The sequence below is a fragment of the Heterocephalus glaber genome, unplaced genomic scaffold, assembly GCF_053883595.1.
Source record: "Heterocephalus glaber isolate CG9 unplaced genomic scaffold, H.glaber_assembly_v1.0 deba00001472, whole genome shotgun sequence".
NCBI classification, from domain to species: domain Eukaryota; kingdom Metazoa; phylum Chordata; class Mammalia; order Rodentia; family Bathyergidae; genus Heterocephalus; species Heterocephalus glaber.
In genome coordinates this window covers 92,932,774-92,953,296 of record NW_028258315.1, presented here as the reverse complement: position 1 = coordinate 92,953,296, position 20,523 = coordinate 92,932,774, and the positions used below count along the sequence as shown (strand labels likewise).

At 56.6% G+C, this 20,523-nt stretch overlaps 1 protein-coding gene and 1 long non-coding RNA gene across 6 annotated transcripts in view; one reads left to right on the top strand and one right to left on the bottom strand.

Annotated features, from left to right (window-relative positions):
- Window positions 1-1,364: 1,364 nt before the first annotated feature.
- Fam107a (family with sequence similarity 107 member A) lies at window positions 1,365-17,445 on the top strand. 4 transcript variants are annotated; one of them, XM_087181601.1, is made up of 4 exons: window positions 1,365-1,383; window positions 12,805-12,979; window positions 15,071-15,227; window positions 15,334-17,445. In XM_087181601.1, the coding sequence occupies exons 2-4, from the start codon at window positions 12,810-12,812 to the stop codon at window positions 15,439-15,441; spliced, it is 435 nt and encodes a 144-aa protein (XP_087037727.1). In that variant the 5' UTR covers window positions 1,365-1,383; window positions 12,805-12,809; the 3' UTR covers window positions 15,442-17,445. The 4 variants fall into 4 exon arrangements, with proteins under 4 accessions (XP_087037727.1, XP_012920900.1, XP_012920899.1 ...); XM_013065446.3 differs by lacking the exon at window positions 1,365-1,383 and adding an exon at window positions 1,523-1,644; XM_013065445.3 differs by lacking the exon at window positions 1,365-1,383 and adding an exon at window positions 5,745-5,887.
- LOC147826489 (uncharacterized) overlaps window positions 5,911-20,523 on the bottom strand; it is a 27,312-nt gene continuing 12,699 nt past the window's right edge. Inside the window, exons 2-3 of one of the 2 annotated variants that reach the window (XR_015439199.1) lie at window positions 6,282-7,434; window positions 5,911-6,062 (exon numbers count right to left, since the gene is read on the bottom strand). This is a non-coding gene — a long non-coding RNA (uncharacterized LOC147826489). Of the gene's footprint in view, window positions 7,435-20,523 lie in introns of both variants that reach the window. The other variant, XR_015439200.1, reaches the window with a different exon arrangement.

The window sequence follows — 20,523 nt, the reverse complement described above, 5'->3', positions numbered from 1 at the left end:
TCTTCTGTGCACTCCTTACTGGCAAAGCACCGAATGGGAGTCCTGGGGAGAAAACACAGGGCCCAGGCCCCCTCTCTCCTCCCCAGTAAACCCAGGGCAGGCTGCAGGCCGTGCCTCCACTGATTGCCTACTCCCCAGGAGCTCAACGTGAAAGAGCATAGCATGGACTCAGTACCCTTCGTAAGGGTGAGCTCATCAAGAACACGGAAAGTCTGAGAAATTGTCACGGCCATGGGGAGCCTGGAGGGGGACAACTCAGTGTAATGTGTCCTGGATGGGGTTCTGGAACCGACAAAAAGGGTATTGGGGAAACACTAAGAAAATCTGAAGAAAGTCTGGACTTCGGTTAGTAAAAATACAGCAACACTGGCTCAGTGATTATAAAAATGTACTGTAGTTTAGGCATGTACATCTACATACATGTGAGAAGTTAACAACAGGAGAGCTGAGTGTGGATTGTAAGGAGCTGTCTGAAAACTCAGTCCCCTCCCTTCCTCTGAAAAGTCCGACATGGGGAGCACCAGGACGCCGCACCCTGCCTGGCACTGAGGCTGGTGTTGGTGAGGGGCAGGGTGAGGGTATTGGCTGGACCCTGGGGACCCTTGGCTGGCAGATGGGGGCTTCCCGGGCACAGGTTTCCTGAGCCAGAGCTGGGCCGGGCCTGGGCTGTGCACTCATGGACAAGCCCCCTGTTCTCTCAGAGCCTCAGTCAGCCAAGCTGGAGGGGATACCTACCAGGGCTGTCCTGAGGGTAAAGAGAGGACAAGCCGTGGAGCTGAGGGTCCAGGTCTGGGGTTGGACCACACGGCTCCACACTGTCTGACTTCAGAGAAGTTGCTTAGCCTCCCTGGGCCTCAGTTTCCTCTCCTGTGTGAAACTGGAATGTTAACAGCCCCTACTTCCTAGAGCTTTACAGGTGAAAAGAAACAGGATAGGAAACAACTGACATTATTAGCTTTCCTTTCAGAAGAAACAGCCCAGCACCAGAGTAGATAAGCAAGTGTCGGCCTCTCGCCTGCTCAGCTGCCCTCCCGGTTCAGCTGCTCCCCCCGGCTCGGAGTGCCCCGGCCCCGGCCCGGGAAGTCCCACGGGCCTCCACCCTTCAGACCCCCAGCCCAGCCCCTGCCTCTCGGTCCCACCGGCCGAGAGCCTTTGGGCGCTTTTGGAAGGTGCCGGGCGTAGTGCGGTTCTGAGCGCTTCCTATGCGCGTGCACTGAGCCCCGAAACCCATTCACCCGCGGGGACTCTCAGCTGTTGCCGGGGGGGGGGGGGGGGGTCACTAAATTCCCTCCCGCGCTGCGACCTGGGGCTGGAACCCCGGGGCCGCAGAGGCTTCAGCGTCCCACACCTGCCTGCAGCGTCCGGGGCCGACACGAAGCCGAGGTGGGCAAGAGCCCGCGGGGCTCAGGCCGGGCCGAGTCCGGGCCAGAGTCGGGGCGGAGCCTGCGCTCCGAGGCTCCCGGCGCCCGCCCGCCCCCGGCCGCGTCGTGTAACCGGATCCCGCCGGCGCCCCGGGCCTCTGCGGGGTCCGCGCTCGCCGTTCGCCGCCCGCCGCCCGCAGTGCCGCTTGGCTCGGCGTCGGAGCGCGGCGTGGCGCGGAGGCCGGCGAGGCCGGGGGGGCTGACGGGCGGCGCTGCGCAGCCGGTAGGTGCCGCGACCGCGCCGTCCTCGCCCGCCGCTCGCTCGGGTTCAGCGCCTCTCGGGGCTTCCTGGGCGCCTGGGCCGCCGGCGCGTCCGCGCGGGCCGGGCCTCCGACTAGCGGGGAGCCGGGCGCAGGAGCGGGGAGCCCCGAGCGCTCGGTGCCCCCGGGCTCCAGGCCAGGAGCCGGATGGCAGCTGTTTTGTGTCGGCGTTTTCTGAAGGCGGCGAGCGCGTTTTGCTTTTCAGCTCCGAGCAGTACGAGGCTTTTTATTCGGGGGGGGGGGGGGGAATAGGTGAACGAATGTCTGCACGAAGTAACTTGGGACACGGGGGTGTGGGGAAGCGGGAGAGGGGCCGCCTCCGTAAGCGTTTGGGGAGTTTCCTTCCGGAACTCAGTTTGGAGAGAAGGTTTGGGGAAGGTGGAATTCGGCCTCGGGCTGGGACTCCCGCCGTGGGGGTCAGCGACTGGAAGTGTCCAGGCACCGGGCCCCCGGCCAGCAGGAGCCCAGAGCTCCGCGCTGGTGCCCGCTGGGTGCCCTGCGCCCGGGGCTCCAGGCCTCTCTGGCTCGGTCCTGCCCGCCCGGGAGACACTGCGCCAGTTACTGGCTGGGAACATTGGAACAAAGGCCTCCTAAGTCCGAAACCAGAACTGGCCAAGACTTCAGGACTGCTGGCGCCCGCCTGGGGAGGGTCTCAACTCAGACTGAGCCGGGCAAGCGGAAAGGGAGGAGCCTGAGAATCAGGAGAAGGTTTTCAAATCTCAGCTCCGTGATTTCCCCCACTAAGCCTCGCGCCTAAGCATGTCCACCCCCTTACCTCCTCACAAAACTAGTGTCCCCACTGAAGATCGCGGGTTCCTAAGACCTGGATCCAGAGCTACAAGCTTCACTTTTAGCCTGCAGCCCGCCGAGGCCTCCTGGAAGGGGTGGAGCGCCTCACTAGGGCGCGTGTGTCTCACAGCTCCACGAGGACACTGCTCACTGCCATCCCCGTGTCCTGGATGAGGGGACAGAAACCCAGAAGGCTTGAACAGCTTGCCCGTGGCCTGCAAAGAGCTTTTCCGCTCTACTAAGGAGGAGAAAATCCGTTCAAACTCAGGTCCATCTATACCAACATCTAACCCATGGCAAATGGTTTTGGTCACTTGCTGCTGCCACTCTGACGGCCAAGTGCTGTATGCCTGTAATCTCACAGCCCCCATTCATTCTTTATTCATTCGACTAATTCTTACCGCTGTTATGTACAAGGTCCTGAGCAGGGCGAGGGTCTGCACCGGTTAGTAAAGCGGGAATGCCCCTCCTCCAGGGAGGTAAGTTCACATTAACCTCTGTAGAAACGTGAGGAAACGGGCTCCAGCAGCAACATGATTTGTCTGAAGTCACACAGCCAGTCGCAGGGAAGCTGGACCAGTGCTAGGACCATGTGCCTCTGGACCCCTCTGGCCTCGCACACCAGGAGGAGCAAAAACTGAGGAGGGGACTGCAGGGGAGGCAACGGGGCCATTTAGGGATGGGGTGAGCACCGCGCCCCCGCCCTTGAGAAGACCCCAAGTAGGAGCGTAAAGGCTCACACCTTCATGGACAGTAGCCTTGTGTTGTCCCACGGTATTTCAGAATTTCTTAATATTAAAATAGCACACACCTCCAAAGACATTTGGAGCAATTGAGAATAAAGTGGGGGAACCCTAACCCATAACCCACTTAACCACAAGCAGTTGTTGGGAACTTCTGGAGGTGTCCCTTCCAATCTTCGTAACGCATAGTTTGTATGTGTGTCTTTGTTTTACACCCTCGTGATTGCACTGACGACTCCTGTCCTTAATCCCATTTTTTTCTCTTGAATGAAAATCTTTAATGAGCTTACATGGGTTATCAGGACTGTGGCAGGCACAGTGTGCTGGACTTTCCATACCCTAAGACTCTGTTCTCGTTCAGACACGAGGAAACCAGGCAGAAAAGCAGAGGTCAGGTCTGGCATCTGAGCTGGCCTGGGATGGAAGGTCCCCTATGTGGAAGAACGCATGCTCAGCCGTGCCTGCACCTGAGGTGGTTACCTGCGCCCCACCTGGAGCTCAGGTCCGCATGAGGAGGAAGCCATCCTTCCCCCTGTAACGGGCAAAGGTGCACCTCCCCTTGACTGGTTCCTCCCGAGAGCCGGGTGGCAGGCACAGCCTCTGCCTCCCTGTCCGCCAAGTAGGGCTGCCTGCTCAAACACAGGGCACCCGGGGAAATTTGAATCTCAGATAAACAACTAGTAACAATTTAGAGTAAGTGTGTTCCAAAATGTTACATGGGCTATATTTGTGCTAAATATTGTTGCTTATCTGAAATTTAAATTTAAGTGGGAGTGTTGCATTTTTATTTGCTAACCACACTGCCAGGAATCCTGGAAGTTTGCTTGGCTTGAGAAGCTATGGTCTGCCCACGTTCTTCTACACACACACACACGCACACACACATTGCTCTCACACCCCTAGATCCACAGTCCTGCTTTTGTCTGGCTATAAGAGAATGGAAATATGCATGGGATGGGGGGGTCCCCCCGGGGTCTTTCTGCAGCTTGGAGACCAAATTAGCCTTGCTAAATCATGCCTAGGTGGAGAGGCAGTTTTGTGGGACAGGACTCTTGGATCCTGCCCACCCCTCCAGCTTTCCTGGGTTCACACTCCAAGTCCTTGCCCCATGAACACTTCCCAGTTCAAACTTGTTCCAAAGGCAACTCAGGGCGCTGTTATAATCTCCCCAGGATCCCTTGACAAGTCTTCGTGCCGGCAGAGTATGTTTGGAGTGGCATGGGAGGCTCGCAGGGGATGGACAGTGGTTTTATCCCAGGGACATTTATGGCGGCTCCTCAGAAACCTCACTGCAGCCTTGGAGACTTAGACTGGATGTAGGGCCGAGGCGGAAGCTTTGAGGGGCCGTGGGAGCTTCTTGGCTGATGTCTGTGTGCCCCCATAAGCTGGTCCAGGCGCCAACCTCTCCCTTGGAGAAGAGGGCAGAAATGAAAGGAAGGCTGTTTGGGAAGGTTTTTCTGCAGGCTGCACCCCAGCTCCCGTCACAGCTGCCTTCCCCGGCCCCATTAGTCCCCTTCCTTTGGGCTCCTCTGGTTCCCAGGAAACCTGACAGGAGGGAAACTGGGGTGCTCAGCCTGAGATCCCTTCAGTCCGCAGCCCAGCACAGGGCGAGCGAGAGCTCAGTGTCCCCAGTCCTGTGTGTCCTTATTTAGTGTCTTAGGGACCCTGTCTGCTTGTCCCGTGGCACTCAAGCACCTGGAGCGCTCTTGGGAATTCAGTAGGTACTCAGTAAAGGTCTAAGTGAGCAATTCATACAGGACAACAAAGATACAAACTTGCGTTTCAGTGCCTCTGTTCAGGTGTGGTGTGTGTCCTGGGCCTCCTAACCTTGCGGCCAACCACGATTCCAGGGGAAGTACGCAAGGTTGGACAAAGGCCCAGGCTAGGTGGTGGATGCCCGCTTCCTCACTGTGGGCAAAGGATAATGCCAAAGGCTGGAAGGACTTCCAGATTTCCAGGTGAAAGCCAGTTCTGAAACTGGGGGAGGCTTTCCCTTCCTGCAAGCACCCACACCCAGATTGGCCTTAGGGGTCCGCCCTTCTCCCCGGAACGCTCTTCGCTCTTCCTGGTACGGTGATGGTGCAGACCTCCCCACCACCTTGTTACTCTCCTCCACATCCGACACACAGAAGCTGAGGCCGCGAGGCTTCGGTGACCACCAGAGGCTGGTGCTTGAGCCCAGCTGGCCCAGGAGCTGCTTGGCCCCTGACACTCAGCTGCCACCCTCTCCTGGGCCGTGTGCCCCGGCTCCTCTGTGAAACTCAGAAGACATTCAGGGTATCACACAAATGTGTATAAAGTTTCTGACCACAGTAGACGACCCTCTGTTAGACACAGGGAAGTTTCAGAGAACAGCCTCACTCCAAACAAAGCTTGGCATGTTTCTTATTCCTCATCAGTTCGACAAAATAGGTATTTATTTGTGCCTTGGACATGCTGTTCTGCGTCATGGAAGTGGCCGTGCATGTTGCTATAGTAACAGTTCCTTTTTATTGATACCAGAATAAACAGGAATGCTGAGCAGCCTCACTTGTTGGCTGGTTTCGCTGCCTCCCATCCCAGGGCTTTAAGAACCACCCTTTGGAGGCAGCCCTGGGGCCAGTCTGGGGCTTCTCAGTGGAGCTGGGGCGGCAGCACTGCTGCCTGCTGCCCTTCCCAGGACCCAGCGTGAGAAGTAAGACTGTTTCTGCTCTCTTTCACCAGCCTTCATCAGGGTGCTGTGCCGGGAGGAGGCGGAAGGGGAGGAGGGCAGCCTTCGGGCACTGCAGGGGCCAGGAGCAGGCTGAGCTGTTTGACGGAGATATCTAAGGTGCCGGGGCCTCGGCGGGGGGGAGAATCCTTCTGACACCCTGGGTTTAGGGAAAGAACAGCGTCCTAGTGGGCACTCTGATGCAGCCCTGCATTCCTGTTGATCTTTTGCTTCCAAATACTCAGAGATGGGTGGGGGATTTAGCTCAGTGGTGCCGGCACCTGCCTGACAAGCGCAAGGTCCTGAGTTTGATTCCCCGGTGCCAAAAAAGAAAAAGAATGCTCATAGAAATCTGAGTGGATGCACAACATGGCCTCACCTAGATCCATTATCACACAGGATGGTGGCGTTTGTCTAATAACGGATAGACAGAAGGCCAGGGTGCTGCAGGGTGTTGCAACTGGAGATCACAGGTTTTAGCAACAGACAGCTCGACTGAGATTCTAGCTCCTTCGTTCCCTGGCCGTGTGACCTGAGGAAATCAGATAACCTCTCAGCCCGGAGGTCTTTGTCTATCAAGGGGCTAATGCTATACCCACCTCCTCGGTCTGCTGTACGAATTCCATGGGACGCAGCTGCTAGGTCGAAGCACCATGTGCGGCACAGCGGGAGTACAGTGGTGAGGGCCTGTTGGACACGGCGGTGTAAGGCGCGTCTGGGATTGGGCCGGAATCGGGCACTGTGGGACTGGCTGTGCCACCACCCCTGGGTGCTTTCTGACTCTGAGACGGAGCCTCCCTCCCGGGGTGGTTCGGACCCTGAGAGGCTCTCTTGGCTCACAGGCAGTCGTACCGACCAGGGTCTTCCCAAAGCCTGGCCTGCTGATGCTTGTTCCCTGCTCAGTGGCATGGCACTGACCACCCGCACTGCTGAGGACCCCCAGGTCCAGCCTGGGCCGTACTATGGGATTGACTCAAGCCCCCAAAGGCCCCCAGCCCTGCTCCCACAAAGTAGGAAGCTGTGGATCAAGCAGAGTGGTCAGGAAGTCTGTCTCAAGTCATCACATCAGATGAATGAACAGCTCTGCCGGGTCTTCCAGGCATTGGCCAGAGGCTGCTGGCAGATCTGGAGGTGGCTGGAGACACACTGACTGCTCTGTGGCCGCCAGCCAGAGAAACCCAAGTGGGAGGGAAAAGGCAAGAAGAGTGGGGAAATCCAGCGGCCATGCTTGTCACTGTTCTGAACGCTTCCTTCTCCCTTGCCAGCCATTACTGTGAAAGCCCGTCTTCTCCTCTCCCTGCTACCTTGGCAGTTCTGGGTAGGGTGGGCAGTGAAGGCTGGCCGACTGCCCAAAGGGAACCAACCTGTGGGCAGCCGGGCCTGTGGATTCTGGCTCCAATCTGAGGCTGCCAGCGTGGGCCACGGTGCCCCAAGGGGGTCTCTGCTTCTTAGGGGCTCACAGTCCTCTGGTTACCAGGCCTCCCTTTCCTTGTCTCTAAAATGGGCTCCCAGTGCCTCTTCACTGCAGTTTCCTGAGTAGACAGAGAGGAGAGGGAAGCTTCATCCCCAGAGAAACATTTTGCACCTGCAGACTGGCATGGTAGCAAGAGCTCTGCCGGGCCTTGGTTTTCATCCATGAACTCTTGGGTGATGACGAGACCCAGGCCAAGTGTCCAGTGCTCGGCACAGGGCCCTCAGGTCAACAGGGCAGCAGTTTGCATGCCTGAGCGCCATTCTGTCAGGCCCGGGCCTCACACATCTGCACGTGGTATCATTTCAGCCTCCAGACGACCCCGAGTCCCACTGTCCCCTGTGCAGTGTAGAGGCACATGGAGGGAAGGTGAGCCATTTGCCTGAGGCCACGCAGCCACGAAAGGGTGCCGCTGAGCGTGTCTTAAATCCAGTCTGTCTCCTCTGAGACACCTGCTCCAGCCACGGAGCTTTACTGGCTTATGTGTCATTTGTTGAGATGGAGGCCATCGAAGACACAATCGGAACCACCAGAGCAAGGGACAGAGAGGTGGAGGGGCCGTTAATGCCTTAGCCTGTGGTCCCACAGCCAGTCCAGGATGGAGAGGGACCTGGAGCCCCACCAGTATAACTGCTCTCCCATCCCTCCTCCCTGGTACCAGGAGGGCCCAGCACTTAGTTTCAAAGCCTCTGCCTTAACAGCAGCTGTGCACACCCCTGCTGAGCCTTACCTGGTGTTTGGTCTCTGGGGTCATCCGGAGAACCAGGGAAGAACCGAGCAAGGGGCTGCAGTCTGTCCTCCAACCTCTTGTTAGCCCTGTCTGAGTAACACGGTCACTCCCTGGTCTGCATGCTAGCAGGAGTTACTCCCCAGGAGAAGCCCTCACTTTGGCTGTCACCTCCGACCTCCCTCAACCCCATGCCCAGCACCTGAGTTCATCCATCTTCAGCACCTGAGTGTACAGAAGAGGGTCCCCCGGGATAAAGCCATCCAAGTCCCACAGCTGCTACGAGCTGCTCACAGACCTGCTCGAGATAACCAGGCCAAACCACTTGGGCCAAAGCCGAGAAGTTTGGTTGCTTGGGTTCTTTGCTTAACTCCATGCTTTGCAAAGATGTCCTGCTGTTGGAATCACCTTGAGAGTTTTACAAATTTCAGAGGCCGTGTTGCCCCCTAAGCCAGTTAAATCCAAATCCTTGTGGTGGGACTTGGGCACTAGCACAGCGCCGAAGTTCAAACCCAGGTCTGAGGGCCCCCAAGGTCGGTCTCTCTGCAGTATCTATCTCTGCCCGTCTCTAAGGGATATTAGCTGCCATTTAACTTTCTCCTCCTCCTTCAGCCAGTTCCTCTCCCCTAAAGCTTAGCGCTCCTTAGGGTTCGTTCATCTTTTCTATTTCCAGAGGTGACCTGTTAATGACCACCTCCCTCCCAGGCCCCCCGGCCCCCTGGACAGTCTAGATTTTCTTGTGCTTTGAAGTTTCCAGGTGCTCGGCAAATGCTTAGGGCTGGGCACTGGCTACCAGGGCTGCCCACACAGCAAGGCAAGCGAGCAAGTTGGCCGCTGCACAACTTCAAGGCTTCTTCTGAGAAAGCCTCTTTGTGACAGGGCCTGAGTGAGGTTCTTCTACAGAGAAGCCCTCGCTAAATTAAAAGGCAGCAAGGCTGGCAGCCCGGGGAGTTTCCTACAGGCCTCCCCTGCCCACCCCACAAGGATCTCACATGTGCTGCTTGCTGGCGCTCCACACCTCCCTACCGAGTGGAAAAGCAGCAGCTCTTTCCTGACCTGCAGCTCCGGGTTACTGGACCAGCCACAGCTGGCCATGGTGCTGCGCACCTATAATCCCAGCACTCTTAGAGGATGAGGCAGGAGGTTGCCGGTTTGAGCTCCTCCTGGGCAATTTAAGGACTTACCAAGACCCTGTGTCAGAAGTAAAACAGAGAAACAGTCTGGGCGTATAGCTCAGTACAGAGGCCTTCAGTTCAATTCCCAGGACTTAAAAAAAAAAAGAGTAGCCAGCCACATCCTTCGGGATCCTACCCCGCCTGCTGTACCACCATGGCTCACTGCTGATTTCACCGGAAGGGGAAGAGGGCCTGGGGCCGGTCCTCGCACCGGGACTGGCCGCTGATCAGATGTGGGGTGCTAGACTACGTCATCGGCAGGGCCCGGCGCATAACAGTTTGCAGGGCCATTTGTTCAGAACATATTAGGAAGTTAAAGACAGCAACCACACAAGGCTAAGCCAGACAAGACCCCTCTTCGCAGGTCCCCGGTGTGGCCGAGTCCTCCTTCGTAGGGCCTGACCCTGGGTCAGTGACCATGGGGGGTCTCTCTGCCAGGCCAGTCAGAGGTTTTCTCTCCTGAGTTTAGTGGCAAAGAGAGACAGAGATTGCCCACAGGCAGTGACGGAAACCAAAGTCCTAAAAGTTCCCCAAACCTGCTGACAGTTTTCCTCACATAGAAGCCAGAATGACCTTTTAAAATCCGAGTCAGCCGGGCTCTTTCTGCAACTGGAACCCACCCGGGAAACCACCCGTCCCTTCAGTGTGAGCCCTGCTGGCATCCGTGCCTCCCAGGCACACTGTGCCTTTGTGCTGGCCGAACAGACCCAGCTTGTCCAAGGTGTGGGAGTCGGGCCCATGCAGACTCCCCCTTGGGTCCTGACCTCGGCTTGCAAATGTGGCTCCTCCGAGGCCTCCCCTGCACCTGGCCGAAGTGGGTCCTGCATTCTACCATCAGAGCTGCCCCTTTGCTTCAGGAGCTGGGCACCATTTGTGATCGTGTGTGTGTGTGTGTGTGTGTGTGTGTGTGTGTGTGTGTGTGGTCACTGCCCCTCCTCCGGCTCTGTGAGAGCAAGGAGCTTGCTTGTTGAGTCCCTTCCGTGTGTCCAAGGTCTACCATGGGACTGGCAGGTTCCGGGGACTCAGACATAGGGGAGGGCATGGCTGCTCCACTACTACTGCCTCCCCAGTAGCCGCCAGTAGTCCTCCTCCCTGCTTCCTCCCCAGTAGTCCTCCACCTGGGTAATTATTCTGTGTCTGGCACCATTGCTGAATCCGTGTTCCCAGTGTATTGCTAGGTGCATAGCTGTACCTTTTTCAAATATTAATTTTGCCATGTCCTTTCCTAAACTTATACTTAGCTTACTTCTGTTTTCTGCCTTATACTTTGGCAACATACAGTTTGTTCTTTTAAAGGTGGCTTAACTAATGAAAAGCATGTATCTCTGGAAGATCTGGGGCACAAACAGACTAAGGACAGGAGAATAACCAGGGAGTCACAGCAGGCATTATACTGTGGTGTGGCTGGGCATGGCAGCACACTGGGGAGGCTGAGGCAGGAGGATCGCCTCGAATTCGAGGGCAGCCTAGACTACATAGTGAGTTCAAGGCCAGCTTGAACTCCAGAGAGAGAGGAGAGAGAGAAAAGAAAGAAACAGGAGGAAAGAAAGAAAGAGAAAAGAAAGGAAGGAAGGAAGGAAGGAAAAGAAAGAAAGAGAAAGAAAGAAAGAAAGAGAAAGAAAGAAAGAAAGAAAGAAAGAAAGAAAGAAAGAAAGAAAGAAAGAAAGAAAGAAAGAAAAGAGAAAGGAAGGAAGGAGAGAAAGGAAGGTTTTGACATGGAGAGAATGAGGGGAGGACATGGAAGTATAGATGAGAATTACTCAGCAGACGGGTCACTGCAGGTTGGTGAGAGAAGCAGGTATCAAGGAGCGGGAGGGAGGTGTAGGAGGGAATACAGGCGCCTGCTGATTTGTCAGGGCCCATTTTAAACTACCATGTACTCTCGCAGTCACAGTTTAGAGCCAAAAACTTAGAAAGGATATGACCTGAAAACAAGCAGCCTTGTGCAAAAGATGAAAAGAAAGGACGTTAATTAGAATTCTCGTCTTAGAAATGGTTCTGAGAATGTTAATTCAAGAAAGAGAGACCAGATACGCTTCTGTATTCTGACACTTAACCTGGCTACATCCCAGTGATAGTAAGTAACACTTCTTCCAGTTTACACAGCACTCACAGATGTGGTCTCATCCTCCTGAAGGCCCCGGAAATGCCGCGCTGCAAAGCCCAGCCTCCCGCTCAGCACCCGCACTCCCACCTGCGCCCCACCACATCCCGCCCCTCTGTCTCCTTCCCCCCCTGCTGCTGGCACCGCCCGGCTGTCACACAGACCCCCGCCCACCTCCTTCCCCATCCTCTTCCCAGTTGCCCAGCTTGGTGTCCTGAGAGGTGACCGAAGCCCATGTGGGAGGCGGGGACACCACCCTGTGCTGCCTCGGGGAGGGCACGTGCTGAGGCACCCTTCCCTGTGGTCCTGTCTTATATCAGTGACCCACAGGTATCCACTGTTGCCTGATACACACCCAACCGGACACCGCCCGTGCCTGGCGTAGAGAAGGGGCTCAACCCTGGAAGAGCCAGGCCCATGAAGAGGGCAGAGCGCAGGTCTAATGTCCCCTGAGAGTGCTACGGGCAGCCAAGGCCAGGCAGTGGCTGTCCCTTTGAGGGCTTTTAAAGGATTTTTTGGACATGGGGGGATCGAAGCCAGGGCCACACACATCCAAGGCAGGAGCCTTCCCACCGAGAGCATCCCCGGCCCCAAGACTTTTTTTTAAGTTCTCTGTCTCGCTCTCTACTTGCTTAAACATTTCAAGGATAAGCAGCAGTTTGTAGCTGAGGGAACCCTTCTGCCTGAATTTCAAGTACACTGACAAATTTCAAGCTGCTCGGGCAGAGCACGGCCATGCGTAGCCAGACATTTGCTAAAAGCTGACAGCCATCCCTTTGTAACTAGAGACACAGCTGCCCCTGCACTTCATACTCTGCTCTCTGCTGTGGGCAGAGGGGGAAGCTGGACATTTCCAAGAGCAAATCTGGGGCTCTGGAGAGCCGCTAGACAACAGAATGACAGCTTCCTTTTATCACTGTGTTTATCTCAGTGGTCTTTAAGAAGTACATACTTTCCTTCAAAATGTCCTTTCTCTTGCTGGCACAACCCCATTGTAAAGCAGAAGCTCAAACACAATTCCTTTTATTGGGGAGGGCTTTGTTTTTTGCAAAACCGGGCCAAAAACGCATCCAAGTGTCAACCCACATTCTGTGACCCCGTATCACCACCTTACGTGAATAGCCTGGACCAATGGCAGTGAACCTGTGGCACGCATGCCGTAGCGGGTGATTTATTATCACTGAAAGCTCTAAAAGTGTTTCCATCACTGCCCTAGACATCGACATCATCTCCAGTACCTGCAGCAGCCCTGTGCATGGCTTCAGTTCCCATTTTAACCTCACAGATGAGGAGAGCAACATGTGGAAAGTCGGTGTCTTGCCAGGGGCTGAGGTCGCCCCACGCAGAAACCCCACCCTCCTCACTGCCCCCGGGAAGGCTGGGCTGTCGCCCAGCTCTGACCCCATCCTCTGCCCACCTGCACAGCCTCCATGTACTCGGAGATCCAGAGGGAGCAGGTGGACATCAGGGGCCTGATGGCCCGGCCGGAGCACAGAGAGCGGAACGCTGAGCTCATCAAGCCTAAAAAGCTGCCGAACCCTGTGAAGGCTTCCCGGAGTCACCAGGAACTGCACAGAGAGCTGCTCATGAACCACCGGAGGTGAGGGGCGCACCTGGCTGCGCCTGCTCAGGCCTGCTGGGACGTGGGCAGGCACCCCTCACAGAGGCCGGGCCTGGCCATCCTGGAGGCGACGGGGGCCTGAGGGGGCCTCACGTGGTCACCCAAAGAAACTGACTGTCCACTCCCCAGTGGGCCTCGGAAAGCCCCATCATTCTCTGTCATCCTAGTACTCTGGGAAGCTGAAGCAGGAGGATCCCACATTAAAGCCCAGCCTGGGCAACTTAGTAATTTAGGGAGATTCTCCCTCACAACTGAAAGGAAAAAAAAAGCTAGAACATAGCTCAGTGTGCAGGCCTTGAGAATAACTGCTGCCCCCCCCCATTCTTCCTCCCAGCCACAGGGGGGTTAGACCTAGGATATAAGAAGGAAGGTGTCTGGGTTACTTTTCTTGTCACCGAGACACAGTACTGGACACCTGCAACCCTAAAGACGAAAGGTTTATTACGGCTCACAGTTTACAGAGGATTCAGTTGATAATCAGCTGGCTCCAAGGCAGGGCAGCGTGGCAGAGGGGCAGGGCAGAGAAACAGCTCATGGAAGGGCGACAGGAAGCAGGAGGCAGGAAGTGACCCTTCAGGCCCCGCCCCAGTGCCCACCTCCCCCAGCTAGGCTTCCCCCAGCAGCAACCCATTTAGCCATAACCTCATGCGTGGGCTAGTCCCCGGGTGTCGGGCTCCCGTGATCCAGTCACTTCCCCAAAGCCCCACCTACGGGCACAGGAGGCTTGGGGGGGACCCCCAGATCGAAACCACCCCAGAAGGGGACGCAGTTCCTGCCCTGGCAGAGGTAATGGGGTGGGTGGGGGTAGCATAAATGGGCCTGCGACCCCAGAGGAGGAACCAGGAAGGGGTCAGAGACGATCTCCTGAAACCAGCCACGCCTCAGCTAAGGCCTGAGGTGGGGAAGGAGTCAGCAGGGAGCAGGTGGTGCGTGGATGCCAGGGACTCCCGCGTTCAAATGGCAGGCGCCGAGGCGCCCAGGGTGGCTGAGGCGGAGGGCGGGAGGGGCGCGACGGGCACAGGCCCGCGGCAGAAGGGGCACCCGCTCTGTCCATCCGAGCCTCAGAAAGGCCCTGTGGGGAGGAATGGCGCCAAAGCAGAGACGTGCAGGACGGTAACGCCCTGGGGAGAGCGGCTCGAGGGCGCCCGGGAGACGAACGAGCGAGAGGGAGGCCCAGGAACCAGCTCCCTGCTCACCCGCAGCAGGATTCAGTAACCGTGCCGTCTAGCCCCGCCCCTGGTGGCCGGCTGCGGTACTGACACCCGAACAGCTGAGGCCCATCTCCGGGAAAACAGCCCCAAAACACTGGGCTGCTTTGGGCTTTGTTTTTCCCACTTAGCATTATGACAGTACATTCAGAGACTGCCTTTTAAGAATGATTATCCCAGGGCCGGGGATTTAGCTCAGAGGCACCACAACTCCCTCGCAAGCGCAAGGTCCTGAGTTCGGTCCCCAGATCCACAAAAACAAAAACAGTGGCTTAAAGACAAACCAGGGGAAATATGTGTAATAAAAAAAATAATTCTGAAGAAATTGTATACGCAGAAAAATATTAATATATTCATACCTCTTAATCCACAAGGAAAAGATGAACAGAAGCAGGCAGAGTTAATTCACAGATAGCTGGTAGACCTATCAAAGGCTGTTCTGCATGAAACCAGATATTTTTCTTGCCTATCAGATTCTCAAATATAAAAACATGGGCTGTGATGAGAGGAGAAACAGATGCTCTTGAAGGAGGCTGCAGAGTACCAACTGCATAACCGTTCTAAGGAAATGTATACTCATATAGCCTTTTCAAGGAGCTCAACCCAGCCCTTCTACCTTTAGAAACTTGTCTTAAGAAAATATCCAGAGATCAGGTAAACCTGGTCTCTGCAGCTCTGGGTTCAAATCCCTCCTCGCCCCGTTGTAGCTGAGACTTTCGCTGGTGGGGCAGATCCTCCCGTAGAGGTAGGGACGGCAACGGCCCGCCCCCAGGGCTTCAGGCGGTGCAGATGTCACTGAGGGGGCGGCCTGGGGCTGGGGAAGTGGGAAGGAGGGCTCCTCCTGACGCTCCTCCCGCCCCAGGGGCATCGGCGTGGACAGCAAGCCCGAGCTGCAGCGAGTCCTGGAGCTCCGCCGCCGGAACCAGCTCGTCAAGAAGAAGGAGGAGGAGCTGGAGGCCAAACGGCTGCAGTGCCCCTTTGAACAGGAGCTGCGGCGGCGGCGGCAGCGGCTGAACGAGGTGGGAAGGGCCCCAGCCCCACTCGAGCCCTCCCGGGGCGCTCCCGTCCGGGAGGGGGCCCAGGGCCAGCCCACGCGTCTCACACCTCTGCCTCTCTCTCCTTCAGCTAGAAAAGCCGCCGGAAAAGGAAGAGGACCACGCCCCGGAATTCATCAAAGTCAGGGAGAACCTGCGGAGAATCGCCACGCTGACCAGCGAGGAGAGGGCACTGTAGGGCCCCGCGCTGCCCACCCCGGGCGCAGACTCCTCCGCAGCCCTCTGTACCCCGTGGGCCTGGGTCCCGGGCCATCTGTGACGCTGACACCTGCTCCCATGGAAATGTGTGGCCCGGGGCGCTCAGCGGTTCCTGGGCAGCTAGGGACCCCTGCGCTTTTCCTTCTGAGCATTTGCCTCTCCTGCCCCCAAATGAAGCCACTGCCAGGAAAAGTGCCACACGCCCTCCCGGGTCCTGGGCCCGCAGCCTGGAGAGGGGACAGGCGCCCTCCCGGCCAGCACAGCCTCTAGGGCCCGGGCAGCAGAGCAGCCCAGCTCCTGGCAGGTCTTGGAACCGTTCTGCCTGTGGTTTTACTGAGTCTAGGTGTGGGCAGAGCCAAGCTTGAGGACAGCTGCCTTGAAAGCCACCAAGCAGAGAAAGGGTAAGCTGCCGTTGGTGAGCAAGGGCAGGCGGGCAGCCAGCGGGCAGCCAGCGGGCAGGGGGCTGAGGAAGACAGGTCCCCTGGCTTCGCCTGCACAGCGGGCTGTTATTTCTCCTCCTGTCGGGCCCATGACCACACCTAGCCAGGCTGCAGTCCCCACAGCGCTTCTCCCACTTCGCTCTCGTGCACAGGGGTCGCTGGGGACCTGGTTAAAATAGCTCAGTCAGCCACTGGGACGGGCGCATCTTACACCCCCGGTAAGGCAGCTCTGAGGGCCAGGCCGTGAGCCCCGAGGCCGAGCACTCAGGGGTGGTCGTGATGAGAAAGAGCACCCACTGCCAGCGTCTTCCGCCCCCGGGCCCCAGAGCACCCTGGCACCCAGGACTCTTCATTCACCCTCTGCCCCCCTCCCCCCGCCCCGGGACCCCTCCCACCCGGCTTCAGAGCTGTGGGTTATGTGACTATCGCTGTCCCCCGAGAGTCCTGGCTGCCAATCTGCGTTTCCCACAGTGTGGCCACAGCACTGTGTAATTCTAGCCAAAAAGGAAAGTAACTTTCTGCAGCCTCTTTGGAAAGCAACTGCACACTGATTCCCAGTAGACTTCTGGAAATATAAGCAGTGGCTTGCGCACCCCGCTGCCGTGCTTGCGGACTGGCCTCTGTCCCCTGAGGCCCCTGAAACACCTCCGCCAGCTCCCTTAAATCCACCCATTCTTCCTGTCTGAGACCCAAATATTTTAACCTTTGACTCCTATGCCATTTTTAACGAGTTAGAGAATAAGCCTGGCCTGTTTCTTTTCCCCTGGAGAATAAAATCCCTTCCTCAGGTTTTGTAAGCCGTTCACTGAAGGTGACAGGCAGCTAGGTATGGTGGCACACATGGATAATCTCAGCAGCCTAGGAGGTTGAGGCAGGAGGATCGCAAGTTTGAGGACAGCCTGGGCAACTTAGCAAGACCCCGTCTAAAAATGCAAAGGGCTGGGGAAGTGACTCTGATAGCGTGCTCGCCTAGCACATGCAAGGCTCTGCTTTCCAGCACCGCCAGGAGGGATGGATGAGAGTGTCCAGGTGGAGCAGGAACCCAAGGGAATGCTTGAGGTTCCACCGGAGACCCCAGAGAGGCCCCATGGAGATGAAGCCCCAGAAGTAGAAGGGAGCTCAAGCATCCTGTCACCTAGCAGATCCAAGGCGGACACCCTGGTGCACTCCGATGGTCATTCCCAAATCCATCCCTCTGCCCACCTCCCATGAGACAGGCTATAAATCCAGATTCTCACATTTCCAGTCTGCTTCACAGCCTTCGGTGACCATGTGACCAGATATGGCCAATGAAACTGCAGTGGAAGTCTGCAGGGGCTTTGGGAAAGCTTATGCTTTTCTGAAAAAAAGAGGCATGGCTAATTCCTTTCCCATATCCTCCCTTCTTCCTGCCTTGATTGAAGATGTGATGCCTGGAACCATAGCAGCCACTTTGCTACATGAGAAAAAGGCCAAGAGAATCACAGAGCTCCTTTGACCAAGCCAGTGCCAGCAGCTATCCTTCTCCTGAATTCTCGTAAATAATAATAAATCTGTTTGTCTAAGCTGTTGTTGGTTAGTCTCTGTTACCTACAACTCAGTGTTCCTAAGTGACATAAAAATTTTTTCTTGGCCTCTTAGCTAAGATCAAGTATAGTATCTAAGTGGCACAAAGGGCTGTGCCTGCGTGCCTAGAAATGCCTGCAGGTTGCGCTAAAAATTCAATTTCGTCTTCCCCATCAGGACCTCCTGAGGCTGGGCTTGGGTTCTCTCTCTTTTCCTGTAACTCCGATATGCGGATAACATCTGAGTGTGGGAACTCCGGCACCAATAGTTCGGTATCTGTTGAGTGCCGGCTCCCATGGCCGTGCTGCGGCACAGCGGAGATGAAGGGCCCGCCCTCTGCTGGATTCGGGGTGTGACCTCCCCTAGCCGCGCCCTGCGACCGCCCTCGCCCTGGCAGCCGGTGGTCGCCACAGCAGGCCGAGCGATCCCTCCGTCCGGTCGGTCGTATCCACCTGCACAGCGCCCCCCGCTGGCTGCGGCAGAGGCCCTCCTGCCGCCCCGAGGTCTCCGGCCTCGCTCACCTCTGCCCGCCACTCCCCCCCAGGCTGTGCCGCCCCCCGGGTCGCGGCCCAGTCCCTCACCTCCCTCGCCTCTGTTTTCCATGTTGCTCCTATTTGGGGCCCATCGGAAAGGCCGCGCCTACGCACTTCCCATCTAAGGGGTTAGTGGGCCTCAAACCCGCCGCCGAGTTGGCTTGCTTCCGGGACTGTACCTTCAGAGAGGGCCTGCGAGGCGCGCAGATCCCGCAGGGGGGCGTCCTCCCGCGCAAAGCGGGGAACAGCCCTGGTCACCAGAGACTGCAGCCCCTGATAAACTCGTGTCTTCCAGGGCTCTCCTGGCCCCGTGCCCCTCTTCCTCACTCCCTAGAGCTCCGAGCACCCGGTCATTCCTTTACAAACTGGCTGCGCTTTGTCTGGAAAGCACAAGTGCGTCATGCTTGTGTCCCTTCCTCTGACTTCACTCTCTTGGGAAGATGCCCACGTCGTGCACTTCTCTCTTCTCCACCAGCCTTGTATTCATTTGGTTCCTAGCTCCAGCCAGAGAACCCACAGAACCAAGGGGCAGTAGGAGGGACCACGCCCTCCCCATAGTATCCCTGTCTTCCCTGCCTTATTTGTCCCTCTTGTGTTTGTTACCATTGAGCATATGGGGGGAGGGTACCAGGGATCGAATTCTGGGCCTTGCGCTTTCTAGGCAGGCGCCGGAACCACTGAGCTAAATCCCCAGCCCTAGCATATTTTGTATTTTACTTGTTTATGGTCTGCGTTGCCCTAACAGTAATGGCTGCAGAGCACAGGGTCATTGCCCTGTTTCTGCTGAATCCTGGTGTGCAGGGCACAGTGAAGGAGCTCACCGACCATAAAGAAAGTCCTCCTCCTGCTGCAGTTTGGCCAGCTTTAGCCACAGCAACCAGGGAAGGCCCCATCTGAACTCTTCCCCCAGTTTCTACCTCACCTAGATCAGTCCGTTTGGTCCAAAAGTCCTGCCATGGCCTCCTGGGCTTACCTCAGTGTCCCTGGCCCCCCACAATCCAAGTCAGCTTTGGGGCTCCTACCACCCAGGAGTGTCCAGAGCCAGATCAGCCCTATAGGCAGAAGGAGCCCAGGAGCCCTCGAGAAGGAAAGGGGTGCAGCTCGACTGACTGCAGAGCCTGCCCCAGACGGGAGCCAAGACAGCAAGCCTTGTCCCACTGAGGCTGCAGTACTGCTTTGGGCTTGGAGAAACAAAACCTTCCATGGCAGCCCAGCACTGAACGCCAAGCTGCGAAGAGGACAGACTTCAGGGGAAGCGACCCTCCCGCCCTGACTCTGCAGCGTGGGTCACAGAGGCCCTCAGAACCCAGGAGCTCCGCCAGAGCAGCCTCCGCCTGCTGGAGATTCTGGTAATTCCAAGTCCCAGGCATTCAGGGGACTTGTCTGGTTCTCCTCACCTTTGCCTCCAGGCCCAGCCCTGAGACTTGAAGAGCTCAAAAAGTTGTACATGGATGTCAGCAGCAATCACTGCATTTATGGAGAAAGAGCAATGTGACCACCCATGACAACCCTGGGTCACCCTTCCTACTCTGCAATGAAGAAACCAAGGTCCAGGTAAGTTAAGGGACCTCACTGTCCTTATCCATCCTGTCATGATGTCTTAGTCAGCCCTGGCTGCCCGCAACTGAATACAACTGACCGGCTGGCTCACACAACAGACACTCATTTTCTCACCGTTCTGAAGGCTGGAAGTCCAAGTTCATGGTACCAGCATGGTCAGTTTCCGTTGAGAGCTCTCTCCTTGGCTTATAGAGAGCCACCTTCACAGAGTCCTCAGAGGAGGCTACAGGGCATGGGCAGAGCAAGCTTTCTTTCTCTTCCTTTAAGGGCACTAATCCCACCCTCAGGGCCCCACCCCTGTGACCTTCTCTAACCCCAATTACCTGCCAAGAGCCCCATCTCCGAATGCAGTCACCAATCACGCTGAGCAGTAGAGCTTTGACATGTGAATTTGGGGGAGACACAAACAGTCCACACAACAAAATTGTTGCGTTGGTGACTTGGCTTGGTGGGACCGATACGGGCTTGGGCTTATTCTCCAAAGTTAGGCTTCTCATTAAGTGAACGCGTCTCCTCCCCAAGAAATACCTACAGAGAGATGGTGCACAGTATTGCCCAATGAAGGGCCTCAGCAATGCTCCTGGGTTGCCTGGCAGCAGCTGGGTGGCTCCAAGTTAAACCTTCCCATGAGACTAGGGAATCTGAGCTCGCTCTTCTGGGTGTCTGACTAAAATGCTCATTCCCTTGCAAAGCCAACGTCAGGCTTCCCCTGTGAAAAAGAGTGCCCCGGTGCACAGGCCCTCCACAGGGTCCTACATCCAGAGCCGCACATGCAGGGGGAAAGACCTGCCCACCCTCTGTCCCCCATGACACTGCTCTGTTACTCTCAGGCACTGAATGAGCCTGCAGGTGGCGATAAACTCAGTGTTGCTTCAGTCTTCCAGATAAAATGGTGATCAGAGAGTGAAAGACTGGCTCTGTAACGGGGAAGTGCGGACAGAGAATTACCCCAGACCCTCATTCTAGGAAGATGGTGGAGTGGTG